The 19180-nt window shown below is 43.0% G+C and overlaps 1 protein-coding gene and 1 long non-coding RNA gene across 5 annotated transcripts in view; one reads left to right on the top strand and one right to left on the bottom strand.

Annotated features, from left to right (window-relative positions):
• CDK6 (cyclin dependent kinase 6) overlaps positions 1–3947 on the bottom strand; it is a 238100-nt gene extending 234153 nt beyond the window's left edge. Inside the window, exons 1-2 of one of the 4 annotated variants that reach the window (XM_025378782.1) lie at positions 3798–3947; positions 411–1011 (exon numbers count right to left, since the gene is read on the bottom strand). In XM_025378782.1, coding sequence (XP_025234567.1) covers positions 411–643 — 233 coding nt within the window. In that variant the 5' untranslated portion in view covers positions 644–1011; positions 3798–3947. Of the gene's footprint in view, positions 1–410; positions 1280–2349; positions 2620–3797 lie in introns of those variants that run through there. The other 3 variants (XM_025378784.1, XM_025378781.1, XM_025378783.1) reach the window with 3 other exon arrangements.
• The window catches only part of LOC112620348, a 78267-nt gene continuing 62889 nt past the window's right edge, over positions 3803–19180 (top strand). Inside the window, exon 1 of the long non-coding RNA XR_003118516.1 lies at positions 3803–3883. This is a non-coding gene — a long non-coding RNA (uncharacterized LOC112620348). The remainder of the gene's footprint in view (positions 3884–19180) is intronic.

The raw sequence follows: 19180 nt of genomic DNA, 5'->3' as shown, positions 1-19180 counted from the left end.
TCACCTACTAGGTCTTTCAAAAATTCCCCAACAGCATGGCCAGTAAAAATATGCGGGAGCTAGCGGGGCATGTCTCCGGTTGGCTTATCCTGTCCCTAAAACGCACCCACCTCCCCCGGACCCTCCTTCAGGGAGGGCAGGGAGAAAACGCTTCTAAGTTGCACAGCTGCAGGGAAGCCTGCGCAGGTCATGTTTTTTGACTCGTCTTTCGGCTCGCTGTCTGGCAAGGTCACCGGCTCTGGCTCGCGGCTCTGTCGACAAAACTTAACTCTCACTCTGTAAGATCAACAAGTCGCGCAGGACCTCCCCAGTCGCCCTCTGCCCCACACCTTTCTGGGCCTGAGGATTCCCGGCTCGGCCCTCCCCGCGCGCGCGGCCCCAGACTGCAAGGGCGCAGCTCCCTGGCTCACCTGACCACGTTGGGGTGCTCGAAGGTCTCCAGGTGCCTCAGCACCGCCACCTCGCGGATGGTGGAAAGCGGCATGCCCTCCTCGCCCGTCTGCACCCGCACGCGCTTCAACGCCACGAAACGGCCTCCGTTCTTCAAGTCGCGGGCCTTGAACACCTTCCCATAGGCGCCCTCCCCGATCTCCGCCACGCATTCGTACTGCTGGTCAGCGCGGCACAGGCCGTCCTTCTCCATGCCGCCTGGACGCCGCCCGGCGCGTCGCCGCTGGGGCGGGCGGGGGGTGCGCTCAACTAGCTGGCGGCCGCCGCTAGCCTACTCCGGGGCTCCCCGGAGATTGGTCTAGCTTTCCTTGCTCCCTGCTGGCTCAGGCGCTCGGGCGCTGGGGCTCTCGCGGCTGCGGAGGCTGGATGGAGCGACCTCCCCACGGGGCTGGCGTAACTCTGGTGCCGCCGCCGCGAAACTCCGCCTGCAGAGTCGCTGCTGCCGCCGCCTGAGAAGCGAGCCGATCCCTCCTCTTCCCTCCCCGAAGCGAAGTCCTCAGCACAGACAGAGACGATTACATAGCCTCTGCCCAAGCGCGTCTCAGTCCAGAATCATTGCACCTAAAGGAGGAGACGGGAGGATAAGAAGAAAGTGCAATCAGACAGCCCAGAAGCCTTCCTCGGGGTTCCTCCAGACTCCCCTCCTCCTCCTTTACGAAGCCTCCATCGCTACCCTCCGCGCGCTCCTGCCCTCTCCCAAGCCGCTTAATCCTTCCTGGTTCCTCCGAGAAAAGCGAAGTTACTTTTCTTTCCCTGCAGGGCTGAAGCCGTCTTCGCGCGGAGAGGTTGCAGGGGCCCCTCGGGGATGAGCGAGCGGCGCGGGACGCAGTGGAACGGGAGGGGGCGTGCCGAGCAGCCCAGAGTGTGCCGGGAGCGCGGGGGAGGGGAGGCGCCGGGCACGTCAATGTCACGGCTTAATATTTATCCCTATATCATTGTGTTGCGTCGCTACCCTCCCCGCCTCCTGAGGCCCGGACGTGCAGGGAGATGGGGTCCAGGGGTGCCGGAGGGCGTTCAAGGGTCGCGCACAAGCTGGAGCGGAAGGACTGTGGGTCCATCCGTGTGGGGCCGCAGAATGTGGGTGGGGGCTCCCAGGACCCTGTAACCCGATGCTGTGAGTGTGCGAGAAGGGGTGGTCAGACATCTGCTCAGAAATTGCTTCCTTTCTTTCTACTTTCAGTTTTTCTACGAGGAGACATTTAAAAACGACTCGCATACACAAATGGTCTCTTTGGGGTAAAGGAGTCTCGGTTGGAAACGGAATTCTCTCTCCGACTGGGAGGACCTCCCTGGTGGAAACCTTGGGAAGACCAGCCATCTGGTCGGGGAGGGTTGGGGCTAATCGGGGGTGGGCGAACGAGAGGTCCTGGGGGAGGGGAAGACACCGTCCCCCACGGGATCCCAAGGGTGGGAGAAAGGGGTGTTCGTCACAATTTCGCTTGTCGTCTTCTTAAAGAATAATTTCAGGAAGAGGATAGCTTAATCGCGCCTCGTCCTGAAGTTTTAAACTGATTTCGACCTGAGCAAAACTCAACCTCTCTTTCAAAGGGTGGGGGGTGGGGGGTTAAACCCTGCGCCTCCAGGGGTGAGAAACAAGGTCTCTGCCCTCGGGGCCCGGACTCGGGAACCTTTTCCCACTCCCAGGACCACCCCGCTGTAGGTAGCGGAGGTGGCTGCCCCATTCCCTCTCCGGCTAAAGGCCGGGTCCAGGCTGCAGCCGGACGCCCCCGGAGCCCTCTGCATAACAAAGCGCCGGAGAAGGGTACCCTAACTTTCCCTCCCCATTCAGCAGCTATCTGGGACCTAGGGAGCCTCCCTCCCCCACGGCCGCCGCGGCCTCGGCAGGACTTTCACCACGCTGGCCGCGTGTCCGGAATTCCCGGGGCACCTCGGAATTACCTGCCTCGCAACCGCTGGCCCGCTCGCCTTTTGCCAGGAATTAAACAAACGGCGCGACCCCCACGATGAGCGGGTGGAGCGGACCGCGGCGAAAGCAGAGCTTCTGGCACTCACTCCATTCAGAACTTTCCTTAAAAGCCGAGGAAAGAGCCCCCAAGGACTGCCCGGGCGTCTGAGCCAGGTCGAGGGCCACACAGGTAGCCGGGGAGCCGCCGCCGGCCGCCCAACCCGCCTCTCCTGCGTCCCCCCATCCCCCTCCCGCTCGAGTCTAGCCCCGGGCTCCGCAGCGAAGGAAGCGTCGGGGACGTCCCACCCCCGCAGGGAACTTCGCCTGCTGCCCCCGCCGGGCCCCGCACTACCCTGACTCTCCCCCCACTCGCCCCCCAGACGGTCGGCTTCGGCGGAGAGAAACGGGAGCAGCAATGCCTTTTCCCCCCCTCTCCTCCACTTTTTTTTTGTTGTTGTTGTTGCTTTCCCACGCTGGCTGAATGTGACTTGACCCCATTTCAAAAAAAGTTTGACATAGTGCTTCAACATTTCCGCATTCCTCCGCGACTACAAAGGCTGCAGCCGCCTCCTTCTGCTTTCTGTCTCTGCTCTCTGTCTTCACACTCAATGAAATCCTTCATGCGCCTCTCCCGAAGCCTGCCAAGCACCACAAGGGTCGCCACCAGCACGGCAACAAGAGGCCACACCGGGGACCGCGACTCCCGCGTGTGCGCACACGCAGATGCGCCCATATGCACACGGACGGGCGCCCTGCGGGGACAAGGGCTGCTCACTACGGGGCGTGTGTTTAACTCCAATATTTTAAATGATAAAAGTAAACTTGGAAACTAAAGCAAACGTGCGTCTTCGTGGGGCTCCAAGCCTGGGCACCGGCCGGCTGCGTGCACTCTTCTGTGCATAACACGCCCGCAGGAAGCCTGCGTTAACATTTATCTCGTGGAGGGGAAGGTGGAGCCCACACCCACACCTCAGCGAGCTGGCGAGGGAGTTTTCGTGGGGGAAATGCAAGCACATTCTCCAGCATGGAGTCCCTAGAGGCAGTGCATTTTGAACCCTAAATGTGAATTATTATGTGAATGTCCGAGTAGAGTTCCAGTTCCGTTTGGAGAAACTGGATGAGGAGTGTTCTGTGTGGGTGTGTGTGCGCACGGGTACGTGGAAGCAGGATCTCGGTGTCGCGGGTGTCCCTAGCGTAGGATCTCCCCCTCTCGTCAGATTAGAATCCTCTAGCTCCCCAAAACTGGCCCCCATAACCAACGCCGTCTCAGTTCGTAAGGGGTTAACCAAAGCCGATTCCAGGGAAACACAGGTCCCCCCCACCCCCCGCCAGCCTCCACTTACCCCACCCACAGTTCTGCCTCGGACCCTGGCCAATCCCCCATATCTCCCCAGGGACCCCCCACCCCGCAGCCCACCCACCCGAGCGCACAGCTCCTCACCTGAGGGGCCCAGTCGCGTCGGGCCTCCTGAGGGGGCTGCGAGTGTCAGTCGGCTCTCCGCACGTGTCCGCGGCCTCGCGGAGCAGGTAATCAGACTCTGGGGAAGGAGTTACCAGCACTCTCTCCGGCGAGGGGGTGGGCACAGCGGCGGAGGGCGGAGGGAAGACGGAGGGCGCCGCCCGCGCCGCTAGCTGGGGGCGGACGGGGGCCGCGGGGCTCTGGCCGGCGCTGGGGGCCCCTGCCAGGGAGGCAGCGGGGGCGACCGCGCGGGGTGGGGGCAGGGACCCGAGAAGCCAACTCTGGCGGAGACCCACCCAGCGGCGAGGCTGGGGGCTCGTGGCGCAGTGGCAAGAAAGTGTGCAAATTAAAGCCTTCCGGAGAGAAAGGAGGCGGCCAAGCCCCGGCAGTGCTCCGAGCTCCGGGCTCCGAGTCGGGGGCTAGAAAGGCGCGGGGCGGGGGGGTTGGGGGGGCAAGGGAGTTAAATGAAAATTTCCGGCTTTCTCTGAAACTGTAGTAGGGGGATCCTGCGACTAAAATAAGCGGCGTTAGTGGGAGAGAGTGGGACGTGTCGTCGGGAGTCGGCGGAGTTTCCAAACCCAGGGTCGCCCAGAGTTGGGGTTTTGACAGGGTGAAGCAGGGGGTATCCTCACTGTGTGACGTGGACGGATGGGAAAAACACAAAACAACCAACAATAATTATGAAGGGCCGATGGGGGTGGTAAATACCAATACTTTCCAAGAAACTGAAAAATCAGACCAAAAAATAACTCTTCTCTTAAAAAAATAAAGAAAAAGTTTGGCAGGATGCCTTGCAGAAAAGAAAATACTAATCTGTTCAAGCACTTTTCACTTTCAGCATGAGCTACATTTGTTTTGTTTTCCTTCGCTTCCTTTCTGCCTCACAAAGCCCTATCTTTTCCTTTTAGACAGAGGGTATGGTTTGGAAATTGTCAGGCACTCTTATGGTTAACGATCTACTTGAAGGGGCTGGCGGGTTCACAATTATTAAGTGGTTAGTAACTGCTGAGGGTTCACTAACGTATTTCAGAGGAGCTAAAAAGACTAAAATTTAGTGTAAATAATAGAACTGCAGATAATAGATACATACACAGAAAGAGGAGTGCTCAGTTTAAATGCATTATTGGAAATCTGAAATTTGAAACCTTGTAAGAATGTATACTTTACCTGCTGAGAAACCCTTGAATACAATTATTTCAGGTGAAAATGAGCTTTTGGAGAAAAAAGTCTTTAAAACCTTCTACAATGGAGTAAAAGAAAACTTGAAATAGCTGTCTTTTTGGAAAGAATTTGTGTTCTCCCCAAAATCTCTATCTGTAGAATACTTGAAACCCTTTAAAACATATTAAAGAAAAACTTTTCACAAAATTATTTACTTCAGTGCTTTGTAGAAAAATTAAAACCCGGCAAAATTCTGTTTGAATTGGACATACTACTTCTATAAATCTTTTGACTTTAAAACCATGTTACTGATCTCATAGTAAATCAAATTTTTGCCTTTATAAAATTGATTCTATATTATAGTATAAGGTAAGGCTAGGGAAATAAAAAATTGATGCATTTCCAGTAGCACATATTTTGCAATGCATTATAGTATTTTTTTCTTTAAAAATAAAAGTGAATAATTGTATGTCTTTAAGCTTAAGATAATTCATAAAATACATTTGTGTTAAGAGCATGTCTTCTAAAAGAAGATCCAGTTTTCGGAACAAAATTTGTATTTATAAAGCTATCTATAATCTCATATATCTTATAAATTTAATAAGGCAAATCATTAGATTTTATATTTACATAAAATATTAGATCACTACAAATCACTAGACTTTAAGGCAGAGACACAAATGGGAATCCTCCATTTGGATAATTGTTCACACTTACCATTTGCCTTTTAAAACAAGGTTTACTTGATGGTAATTAACACGTTTATATAATCCAGAAATAATTGCCAGTAAATAGGAACCAGCACATCATGGCTAGAATTTATTTGAATAAATCATTTATTTAAAAAAAAATAAGCTACAAATATCTTTTAAATGAACAGAGAAGTGTCTTTTCTACACTGGGTTGAAGTTTTAATTACTGAATTTGACAACAGCCATTGCTAGATCAGAAATTCCATGATTTAGGTTACTAGATCATTTGGACAATGTAAAAAACAATGAAACTTTATTTAATTATATATGTTAATACTGAGTGTTAACTCTCTGTCCTCTTCTTTTCCTGATATTGCTATCTTTTATGTTAGTTTATCGTTGTTCACTCTCCCTGGTTATGGTTCACATTAAATCCCAGTTGGTGAAAGCTTCAGACCCAAGGAAGTTTTTACAACTGATTGTATGAAATTAGTAAATACCAGATTATTTTTGTTTATGGATAACTTCTGCTGTGGGTAACAGGTTATCATAAGAAAATTTGTTCAAAGTTTTTAAACTGTGAACCAAATTCCAACTTCTTTGTTTAGGAGTCTTCTGAGAATTAATATATAGAACTCAAGAATAATGACTCCAACCAATATTTTCATACCACATATCAGATATTCTGAAGTTGCAAATCATCTTACAGTTATTTAAAAATTACAATTCATGGACTTATTTCCAAATATGGTGGTGTAACTTACACTGAAAGATTTCTTAGTGTCATATAAGGAATGTATTTCATGAGTGAACATTTATATATCAAATACCTGTACAATTTTGTTTTCACTGAAATAAACATAAAATTTTAAATTCTGGTCTATAATTTTTAACCTTGTTAAGGAAATGAGTAATTTAGTTACAAATAATAATTACATAATGTACACCTAAATCTAATTCATTTCTGATTTATATTAGCTGTTTGAGTTTATAAAATATATTTTCCAGAAACTCAGAAATGAGATTTTGCTGTAATTTACTACACAATTATTTTAAAATACACTTCTAGTTTAACTTTGAAACAAGTTACTCTACTTTTTAACCTGATTTATGTGTACATGTTATCTTTATTGAGTAATAATCATGAGAAACTATAATTTTAACAGAAATAGCATAATATAAATGCAGTGCATTTTATTGCATTTTAATGCATTCTTCTTTCCCTTCTCAGACATTTCCAAGATGTTTTGTTGGGTTTTCCCCTGAACTATATTGTTGAAAGTTTGCTAAATATCTTAGGAAAAGTCAATTGTATTATCAACTTTTTGCATTGTAAAATTCTGAGCTTTAAATGATTTTTAAATTTCAGTCTTCTAAATAAATTATTTCTGTAAATTTGGAATGACCTGGGTTTTTCTGTTTTTACTGTTGCATGTGATCTATTGCATTGCATTTGAGCAGTGAAACTTGAAATGATTTTGATATCTGCCATGAGGGAAAAAATAGAAATAAGGTAGTAGCTTATAACATTTAAGGAGGAAAAAAACAAACATTACTATCTTTTGGAACATTCTGCTTCCATTGATTCTACTACTCTATAATTTTCTTTGTGCAACATGTCAGTACTATGTTCATATTTGTATAATTGCCATCATCTTTTTTAATTTTTCCCTTTTGATAGACACCCATATCGTTTTTTTCTTTTGTGTGTGTGTGTGTGTGAATACCTGTATGTTCTTGGCATATTGTTATGACATGTTTGAGTTTGAAACATGTTCTTAAGATCCTTTCATCATCTATATTAGAATTCTGAGTAATCAGAAAGATAACTATGGAAATATACTTACAAAAGATGGTGATAATCACATAAAAAAACCTATGTTTTCTTTCTATTTACAGTGACCTGTAATTTTCACTTGTTTCTAACATTTCTTTTCTGAGATAATACTTGCATCTCAGCTGCACACATGGCCTAAAAATTGTGTTGCCATAGCTGCTTTTGGTTGAGCTAAAAGGTGTTTACATGCTTTAGATAGACCATTCAGTTGGAGCAGTGAAGGTATAACACAGTGGGAGTGAACGATGATAAAGTGGAATCTCAGAGGTAGGAGGAGGGACAAAGAAGGCACCCAGGGAGAAACTTCTGTGAATGGCCTGGCAGCAGGGACAAGTGAAGGAAGCACATGCTGAGGTCGTGGGGCTGAGAGATGCAGCCTCAGTGCTTATAGGTATGGCGTAGCCAGGCAACCCGATTCTTTAAGGATGAATGGCCTTCTGTGTCTATCCTATTATGCAATTAAATGTCTTATTAAATGAGGTCATATATGTATGACTCCATATTCACATGTAAATCTATTTTATGTTGTCTTATTCTAGATTTTTCCCAAAAATAACATAGAATGGAATTCTTTGCAGAATTCTTTGAATGCCTAGAAGAAAATATATCATAGCATAGTTCTGTGGATCAAACATTTTACCATAAATTGAAGCGAGAGTTTGATTTCTAAACCTTGTTATAAGTTTGTTCAAAATTACTCACATCTTTGCATCCCCAGTACCTAGCACAGTAACTGGCAAGCATTTTATGTCCAATAAATGTTTGTCAACAGAAAAGTTGACTTCGCATCCTTTAGACCGTCTTCTTTGGAACTGCTTAATAAAATTTAAGGACCTATGTGCTGATTTCAGGACCTCAGAAATGTGTTTTCTCTACCTACAGTTCTTTTCCTTCTTAGCCCTCTTCTCTAAGTCATGTCATCCTTGCACACTCAGCTCTTCCATAAAACCTTTGAAATTCCTTCAGCTGGAAGACATCCCCCTTTGCTCTAACTCCTGAGGCAATTCGCTTTCTACCGTGTTAAGCTATCCTGAGTCCTCCCAAGAGCACCCAGCATGCTTAGTTCCCTTTAACAATCCTCCAACTCCTAGTTGTGCCCTCTGGCCCTGGTAAGTGGTCAGTGAATTCAGTAATCATTCTTGTCCCCTTCTAGGAGTGTTACTGAGTCAGGCGGGCACAGAACAGACTGGTACACCGTGACATAACTAGAATAACATTTGAAAGTTGAGGACCAGTGTTCCATGTTGCTTAAACAGGAAAGAGCCAGGTCATCCTGCTACTTGGGGTAAATTTGGTATGTTTTTTCTTGTGTTGCTGATATTAGTCATTTAAAACATTTTTGTCTGAAAGAAAATGTGTTTAGGTACATTTCTAGGTTTGTTTAAAGACAAATTCCTAAAATATTGGCTGAAAGAAAATGTGTTTAGATAAATGTCTCTGTTTCCTCAAAATTCCAATTAAATAAATTTTATTTTAAAAGAGCAAATACTAGACTTTGAGGTAAACTAGATACTATATAGCCCAGAGTTTAGAAAGATTGCTAATTTTATTTGCCAATATCCTTAATATCTATGTGACTATGTCCTAAAAGATAGAATCCTTGATTTCTAAGTCAGAAGACTTGTGTTTTCATTCCCAGTTCTTTCTTTCTCAGTACTTACTATTCATTGCATCCTCGGTGACCAGTCATTCAATTCTTCTGACCTTCAGTGTCCATGCCTATTAAATGGGTTTTCTGATGATTCAGAAAGATATTACAAAACAGTCGGAGAGAGACAACAAAATTTTATCTTCACAAGAGAGGATATGGAGATATGGAGGTTGCTGTTCTGGGTATTGAAAGACTTGAAATTTAAACTGGAGTTGGCCACAAACTACCTGTATGACCTTGGGCAACACACTAAACCCCTGGGCTTTAAGGTCCTCATCAATAAATGAGATGATTGGACTGGATGATTTCTACAGCTGCTGCAGCTTGAAAATGCTGTAGTTCTGAGCAGCGTTATATGCTAGGTGCCATCATTATAGATCTGTTTTTATAAACCCCCTAAACAAGAGTAATATCAGAGGATAGGACTCTGATGTCTGCAACCTGGAAAGGTTTCTGGATTTCAAATGTGAATTATATTGAGTTCTCTCTAACCTAACCCTGTAGGTTTTTAAGACTGAGTAGAAATGAAGACTTCTAGAAAAACATTAGGAAAATTCACTAGTGTTTTCATTAGATATGGGGAAGGAGGAGCTAGGCTTTAATTATTCAGCCAAAACTAAAAGTGATAAATTAATCAACCCTCATTAACAAAAATGTGATAAATAGGTTACGATAGTTTACATAGAACCAGAATATCCAAGATTAGAAATCTTGGGTTATCACAGAAACTCTTCAAAGGTGTCATGAAACTTATCTCTAAACTATTAAAAATGTCAGTGCCAGTTGGACTCCAGTGAGAAAGTGGGAAGGTGGGGGTGGGAGAGTCAAAGGCAATATACTGTGAATTTGAGAGGTTCCAGTATTTTTCTGGAGCTATTGATTAAAAGCCATTATTAAAACGTGAGTGGAGGAACAGCTGTTCTCTCTGTGTTCTTATTTTCCACCGCATCGGACCATGTGCATTGTTTGAAGGTCCTTCTAAATGTTCAGGGAAGGGAAATATACATAGTTAGGACCAGATAGTCATGGATTGAAGGTCTGGCTTTATTGTGTAACCTTGGGCTAGGTTCTTAAGCTTTTAGATCACCAATTTCCCTTATCAATAAAGTAGGAATACTATAATCTACCACATTAGGCTGGTGTGAGAATTAAATAAGTACTTGCTATATGCATTTTGGAATTAATAGACATTTAATAAATATTTGTGTACAGTCAATATCCGTTTCACAAAATCATATTTTCCATTTTTTTTTTCTCTTTCGGGGGATAACTAATCCTTTAATGGAGATGTCTTTCTTTCGAACTGGAATGAAACATTCATTCATTGCAGGAAAATCAACCCAAGAAACAGCATACCCAAGATTATCTTGGGCCTTGACAAAAACCACAGCTGACTCTAAGTATGTGAGGAATGGAGGAGAGGGTGGACTTTCTCATCAGAGACCTCTCCTTCTTGTTCAGATCTTATCCCAGTACTGCTGAATCTCCTTAGTCTGTTCCTTGCTGTTTTTCTTACCCTTTTCATTCCATGTAGTTCTGTTCTTCCTTTTCTTAATGCTTTGGTGTGGCCCAAGGGCCACCCCATTATGTCCCTTAAATCTATACCCTATGTATTTGCTGGCATTTGTCTTTAAAACCCCATAATTTGCTGCCTAACTGCAAAAGGTCCCTCACTGGTTACTCTTCCATAGTCACTATGTCCCCTCCCATTTCTGTTGAAGTGCTGAGTGTCCCCCTGTTTTTCACTGATATGGTTTGGCTCTGTGTCCTCACCCAAATCTCATCTTAAACTGTAATCCCCATGTGTCAAGAGAGGGAGGTGATTGGGTCTTGGGGGTGGTTTCCCCCATGCTGTTCTTGTGACAGTGAGTTCTCATGAGACTTGATGGTTTTATAAGGCAATTTTCCCTGCTCTTGCTTGCTCTCTCTCCTGCTGCCTTGTGAAGAAGTTGCCTGTTTTCTTTTCTGCCATGATTGTAAGTTTCCTGAGGCCTCCCCAGCTATGCAGATCTGTGAGTCAATTAAATTCCTTTGTTTATAAATTATCCAGTCTTGGGTAGTATCTTTGTAGTAATGTGAAAATGGACTAATATAGTCACCATGTCAATCTCTTCCCTACTACTTGCCTTATCTTCTTGGTTTAGCATGACATTGCATTTCCTACCCCACACTGTCTCCCTAAAAACACTCAAGGGCAGCTACTGCACTTGCTCCTTGCCTTTTTTTTTTAACCTCTCGTGGATATTTCCACAGTTCCTTGTCTTCTTGGCCTTTGATATGCAAATGTTACCTTGTCAGCCATTTTTCTCAGTTTTCTTTTCCCTATCCATAGGCCATCTGGTACCTTGACCACTTAGTTCCTGTACTTTTCTTCTCCACTGACTCCTACTAAGAGAGGCTATAAAAATGTATATAGGACTATATGCACAGGACTATAAAGGATGATGGACTCAAAGGTGGGAGGGACTGAGGACTTTCTTTATATCTGAGTCCTAGTCCAGCATCGTTAGACAGTAAGTACAGGTTGAATGAAAGATACATCACAAGAAACACAGGTATCACCAGATAATTTTCCACCTCAGAAGTCACCTGGTACACACTTCTAGGCCACATCTTACTTACCTGTTTTCTTATAATGGATTCCATGTTATCTTCTTTGAGGATGAACTCTTAGGCAGGGCTGGTAAAGGTCTTCATTTTTATTGTTACAACACCCTCAGTCTCCGTCTTTGGGTTGCAACACCATGGCTTCCCTCAACAGGAGCATATAGAGTGGTGGATGGGAAGCTCAGGAAGCTAAATTAATCTGACCCGCCTAGGTCCACGCTACGTCAAAAAGAGCAGTGAAATCCAGGTGGGGAAGCTTAAACCTGATTATTAGGCAGACAACACAATTGTTTTAAGATCTGCCAGCAGAAAAAGTAGTTCTTGGAGCAGTGATATGACAAAAGCCACACAAGAAAGATGACTTGGCAGTCACAGGTGCAGGACGTGGGAGTCAGAGAAGCCAATCTTCAGGATCCTACAAGTGGTGAAAAGACCCCGGGGAATAGTCCAGGAAAGAGGGGAAAAAGAGAATGTCTACCAGAGAGAATTCAAAGTAAACATTTGATAGGATTTGGTTAATAAGACAAACAGAATAATGAGAAGAGTCCTGCCAGGATAGCTGTAAGCACTTTGTGTAATTTGCCCATTTAAACCCAATTATCTCCATTTTGCAGACAATGAAACTGAAGCATAGGACCAAACTCCTTATTAGGTTTTGGGTTTGAGGCGTTAAAAAAATGGTGCAGCTCACAAGAGATAAAAGAAAGACGGCAAAAGTAGATGACTTGATGAAGGTTTTAAATTTGAGATGACAAATAAAAATATCTAGTGGCACAGGGAGTAGAGAGCTTTCAACCTTTGCCTAGCTCTTAAAATAACACCTAGACCTAGCATCCTTGAGAAACCCACTGCTGTTTCCAGATGGCATTCTGCTTTTCTTCTTTCTTATCTGTGGGGCCAGCTTCATGCATCCTTCAGTGTAGCACAGGTCCTAGACTTGGTATAATTTCTGCTTTGCCATCTTAATAATTTTTGAATTAGATGTCCCACATTTTTATTTTGGACTGGACCATGCAGATTATGTAGCCAGTGCTTCCTACACGATGGAAGGTCTGGGGTGGACATTCCAGATGTGGGCATTCGTTTTACACTTCCAGCCTCCTTCACCTTCAAGGGATGTTTGATCCTTCAACTCTTTCATGAAATTGTTCTTTCCAACACCGTCACTGATGCACTCAGATACAAGTTTTCTTTGTTGTTAGGCTCTGCAATTCTAACACCGGTTTCCAATCTTTTCTCAAAATTCTCTTCTGTCTTAGCTGTCATGGCACACGACTTCTGCCACTTCTTGATTCAATGTTCTTTTGTCTTGCATTACCAGCTTTTCCTCCTGGCCCTGCCTGACATCTGGAGGTATCTTCTAAGACTTAACAATCAGCAGTTGAATTGTTCCTCTACAAACTCATTTAATCCCATTGAAGTTATCAAGCCTTCTCCTGTGCTGTGCACATAAAAATGGGTTTCCATCAGCCTTCCAGTATTCATTGCCTCAACCCTAACCACAAACCCGACCTCTTTCACTCTGCTTTTCCCTGCCTGCGTACACTGCTCCCACTTGCTGACTGAATAACTTTTCAAACTTATGGTCTCTTCTCACTGTTAGCCTTCACCTTTGGCTTTTCTACTCAACCGCCAGTGTCAGGCATTCTGTGATTCAGTTGTTTTAGGCCACCTTCGAAAATACTTTATCTAATGCCGTCCTGTTCTGACCAGGCACTAGAGGCCAATGCTCCGATGGGGTTGGCCTTAACTCTGTTAGGGTCCTCCCCGCAACTTCTTCAAATCTGTCTGACAGTGAAGTTGAGCAAGTCTGACATTGAATTTTGCAAATTAGAGCCCCCCAACCCACCCACCATCTTTTCTTTTCTTTTCTTTTCTTTTTCTTTCTTTCTTTCTTTTTTTTTTTTGAGACAGAGTCTTGCTCTGTCACCCAGGCTGAAGTGCAGTGGGATGATCTCCGCTCACTGCAACCTCTGCCTCCTGGGCTCAAGTGATCTTCTCACCTCAGTCCCCCAAGTAGCTGGGAACACAGGCATGCCACCACTACATTCGGCTAACTTTTGTTTTTGTTTTTGTTTTTTGTTTTTTATTTTTATTTTTTGTAGAGACAGGGCATCACCATGTTGCCCAAGCTGGTCTGAAATTCCTGAGCTCAAGCTATCCACCCACCTTGGCCTCCCACAGTGCTGGGATTACAGGAGTGAGCTATCGCACCTGGCCTCCAACCCACCCTCTTCTGTGTTTGCTAAAAGAGCAGCTTTCTTTAATAGCACACCACTTGTAGGCAATGCTACTATATTTTTCTAGTCAATGTTCTATCCTGCTTTCCAGAGATTATTTCATTTCTTCTCCTATCTTCCTAAGTCTCCAGCACCTTCTTCCTGGTCTCATTGTCATGACACCTTTGCTTTTTATTTCATTGAGAAAATAGAAGACATCAAGGGAAAAGTCCCATGCACTTCCCCTGTACACCCTTCTTGACCTGCTGCCTTCACTGTCCCCAGGACTTCACTCTCGTACTGCATCTCCTCCCTCACAGCCTCTCCTATTCACTCCCTTGTTGGTTACGTCTTCCTCTTCCCAACCTCTAGATTGCTGTATTCTGGGGCTTAGTGCTCAGACCTCATCTTCCCCTCTCCACTCTCACTCTGGGTGACCTCATCTAGTTCTAAGACTTTATGTATTATTTGCATACCGACATTCCAAAATTCATATTTCCATTCGGATGTCCTCTTTGAATTCCAGGCATGAATATCTGTCTGCCTACTGGATGTTTCTGCATAAATGTCTAACAGACATCTCAAACTTACACATCCAAAACTGACTTCCCCAAATTCCTTCACCCACATTTTTTTCCATCATAGTAAATTAAGAAATGCATTCTTTGGTCACTTAGTCAAAAATTTACCAACCAAGTTTGACTCCTGTCTTTTTTGTGTACGCTATAGGCAATCCATCAGCAAATCCTGCTAGCCTTATAGTCACAGCTCGACTACTGGTGGAGCCACCTTCATCTTTCACCTGGTCTGTTGATGTGTTGCAATAGGCTCCCAGCTGATCACCCTGTTTCTGTCCTTGGCCCTCTGCCTTCCGCGCACAACAGTCAAAGTAATCCTTTTAAAACCAAAGCCAGATCATATCAGTCCTCTTCAGTATTCAGACCCTTCAGTGACATATCATTTCTCTCAGAGTAAAATCTGAGTCCCTTCCATGGTTTGTAAGTCCTTACACAATCTGACCCTACTCCACCAGTACTCTGATTCTTCTCATCACTCTCTCGCTTGCTTTCTCTGTGGCATCCAGACTGGCTCCCTTGCCGTTCCTGAACTCACCAAGCACATCACACCTCTGAGCCTTTGTACTTTGTTCCCTATGGCTGAAAAACTCTTCACCCACAGGTCTGTCTTCATCACTTCCTTCAGGGCTCACTCAAAAGTCACCAGAGGGGCATTCTCTGACCACCCTACATAAATTGAGTTCACCGCAGTCTTTCCCTTTCTCCATCTTACTTCACTTTATTTTTTGTTCTCAGCAGTTGTCACCATCTGACACATTATAGGGTTCTTCATTTATTTGTTCTGTGTCAGTCTCCACCGTACCTACCAGAATGTTTTCTACAGGAGAGCAAAAACTTTGCTATATATGCTCTTGTATCACTAAAACAAGCATTTGTCATATAGCAGGCACTAAATAAATATTTGAATGAATAAATGAACTCCCCTTTTGTACTTGGGCTTGCAACTGGCCTGTCCTTGGCTGGGTTACAGTTTACTAGTTAAGAATAACTGTCTATAATATATACCTTAGTATAATCTTCTTAAATTTAGGTGTTTTATATTCAACCAATTTCCTACTAGCAGCCTTCAGCTGGGATTGTTAAAGGTATTACTTAAGGATAATTTGTCTCACACACCAAAGATAAAATTAAATCTAAAATTACTAAGACTATAGAGTAAGTATATTCCATTAATTGAAATTATCTCCTACACTGGAATGTGTGTGTAACAAATGTGAGTTTTGTTTAAAACATATGTCTTTCCTCATAGAGAGTGAGAAATAGTTTGAAAGCCAGAGGTGGCCAGATTCAAGTCTCAATCCATCAGCTTATTGCTTCAGCTTCTTGCATGCTTGATGAGAGGCATAGCATAGTGCATAAGAATGGGGATACTGGGGCCAGACTATGTTGGTTCAAATCCAGGCTCTGTCACTTGTTAGCTTCGTGACCTTGGGTAAGTTGCTTAACTTCCCTAAGTCTCAGTTTCTTTATCTGGGTTGATAAGATAGTTGATAATTGATAAGACTCCCGTGTTGTTTTTTTTTGTTGTTGTTGTTTTTGACACGGTCTTGTTCTGTCACCTAGGCCGTAGCGCAGTGGTACAATCATAGTTCACTGCAGCCTCAAACTTCTGGGCTCAAGCAATTCTACTTTCCTCAGTCTTTGGAGTAGCTATGTACTGAGGATTTATTGAGTTAATTCATGTAAGCATTTACAGGATTGGTGCATAGTAAGTATGTGTTAGCTATGATTATTACTAATATTCCTCCTGAAAAAAACAGCTGTTGCTCCTTAGAGTTTTATTGTCCTTGTTCCTGTGCACCCGGCACAGGATTTACTGCATTGCACTGAGTCCAATGGCTTACAGTCACCACACCCTTTGAGCCCTTGCTGCTAGTGTTATATGTTCAGTCTTTTCCTTCCTTCCTTTCACCCTTTATTCCCTTTTCTTCTCTTCCTTCTCTTCTTCCCTCCCGCCCATAAGTTCTGCCTTTCCTTACTTTTTTCTTTACATCCTCTCTCATACACTACACTCTGTTTTGCATTAGCTGTCTCTCTTCTCTCTTCCTTCTGCTGTTTCTGCTCTCATTCACAGAGTTAGAATTCTGGAGGGGAAAGACCTGTCATGTCACCAGGGAGAGTCCTCACAAGCAAATCTTTCACAGTTCTCACTTCCTAGATAGAATTTTGCTCTTTCAAGTAGCCCCTACTTTTAGAGATCGGAGACTCTTTATCAAAGTCTCCTCGTTGTTCAAGTTGATCAGAAATGCCATCTCAGCACTTTTAACCCATGTGTGGGTTGTACCAGCAATGTCTATTTCTTTAGAAAACACTGACTCGTCTTATCAACAATCACGGGCTAACTGTAAAATCAACCATAACCAATTGTCTTGCTTGCTGCTTCTAAGGGGCATTGATAAAATAATGTGGTTGCTTTGGTGCCTAATAAAGTTCAACTCCAATGATGGTGAGAATGTAGGAAGGAATGAAAGATATGTTCAGTGGAAAACCCGGTTTTTGTTTTTTTTTTTTTCTTCTTTCTTCGATTAGATTAGGAATTCCTCAAGTGAAGAGACCATGCATGCTCTATTTATTTTAAATATATATGACTAGTGCCCAGCTTAGTGCCTTACAATACATGCTCAGTAAGTAAATGTGCCTTGAATTTTTGCTTAGGCAAACATGGTAAAACATTCTGAGAACTCAAAGCCTAAAACCATGAATAAAGGCAGTGCTTTGTGTGATTTTCATTTGGACAGCCTTGTAAAACACACAATTCTATGCACTGAATTGTCACACTAATGAAATAATTATCACAGATCTCTGTAATCCTATGCATTTTTATAACATCTATTTTGTGACAATTATTATAAGTTGTTGTGAAATGTAAATATATATTAATTCTTTCCATTACTTGAAAAACTCCTTGGAGAATTAATTCATAATTTACTCCACACATTCTATACCTGTTTGCTGAATAAATGAATGAATGATGTTATACTTATATTCACTCAGAATGTTTGGAGAGGTTTACATAATTGAATGGTTTTAATAATTAAAAGTTAGCATCTATGGAATTTATGCTGGTTGTTACATTAGGCTATAAAATTAAGTGAATATAAAATTATATTAAACATAGTGTTATTTTTTGTTGTTCAAAAGGTACTTCAAGATCTTTAAGCTACAAAATTAAAAGAAACCAACAGGTCTCCTAAAAATATATCTTCATCTTTTGTTTTGGTCTACCAGTACTTTACTATGCCTTTAAAATAAATCTGCTTTGCTAGTTGCATAGATTCTGAATAAAAAGCAACTTTATATTATCTTGGAAAGTTTTAAGATGGTTAAATTACTTGGAAAAAGACTACAACACCAAACCAAAGTGATGGAAATGTTTGTGTTTTAATTTTTCTTCAATCCATTTGTATCTCAACATATTACATTTCTAGACAAAACTGGTTTGTACATCTCTCTTGCTTGAGCAGGAGGAAATCATTACAATGGAAAGAATTATTGAAAATGGTCCATGTTGTGTAATTCCCAGGATAAATGGGCTGAGTAGCAAATATTTCTGTTGTGAACTGTTTTATACCGAAATGTGCATTATTAAACCCATTTGTTGAACACATTGAAAGATCGAATATTTTCCTAACCCGACACTGGAAGATGTTTATTTGTCATTCTTCTCCTTCCCCTGCTCAGATCTTGGCTTCCTGGAATTCATCCACATTTGAGGGGCAAAAAATCATAAATGAAGAAATCAGAAAAACAGAATTTAAAATGTATAAACACATATTTTAAACAAGATCATAAGAAATTTAAAATAGTATACATAATAGAAACAGCATGTGGGGAAGCATATAGAACAATGTGGTAAGTGACCATTTTTCACATTATATAAACATCCTATACATTTGAAGAACGCAGAAAGCACAGTAGTCACCAGACTATAAGAATCTGAAGGTAGCAAAAAGAATGCTCATGATCAGAATGGTTTGGGGGTGATTTTATGCACCTTCTACTTTTATAAAGATATAACTTTAGATATACTGTGTATTTAAGTAATATATATTTAACTATTGCCCTTTAAAACATTGCATATGCAATCAGGTTGTTTTCATTTCAGCTAGATTAATCTGATGTATGCCCAATTCCATATTCCAAACAACCCTAAAAAACCTCAGTTAAAAAAAATCACTGGAACGCTTCAATACTAGATTTGAAGATAATAGTAGCAGCTGGAGTAGAAGGAGCAGAAAGCTGCTTTCCACCCCAAAATAAGACATTCTTTCTCTTTGATGATTCTTTTTCTTTCTTTTCCAGTAACTCTACTTTTTTCAAACTGTATTCAAAGTAGCACATTCAGGTATAGATTCATTTATTCATTCATTCGATAAATATCTACTGGGTATCAACCCTGTACCAGCTCTAGACTAAGCACTGGGACATGTTATAAGAAACTTTTAGTGTGGCATTGGACTTCAGGAGAGATCTCAAGGTTAAAAATACAGGATTGGGGGTTAGGTAAATGGTGGTAATAGTGCTTTTAAGGCAGGTGGAAATGGAGAGAGTTAAGAGACATCTGTATATTGAGGTGAAGAGGAGGTGAGGGTAGATGAGACCAGTTTGTAGTTGATTGGT

Source organism: Theropithecus gelada, chromosome 3, assembly GCF_003255815.1.
Source record: "Theropithecus gelada isolate Dixy chromosome 3, Tgel_1.0, whole genome shotgun sequence".
Classification (NCBI taxonomy): domain Eukaryota; kingdom Metazoa; phylum Chordata; class Mammalia; order Primates; family Cercopithecidae; genus Theropithecus; species Theropithecus gelada.
This window is presented reverse-complemented; position numbering and strand designations above follow the sequence as displayed.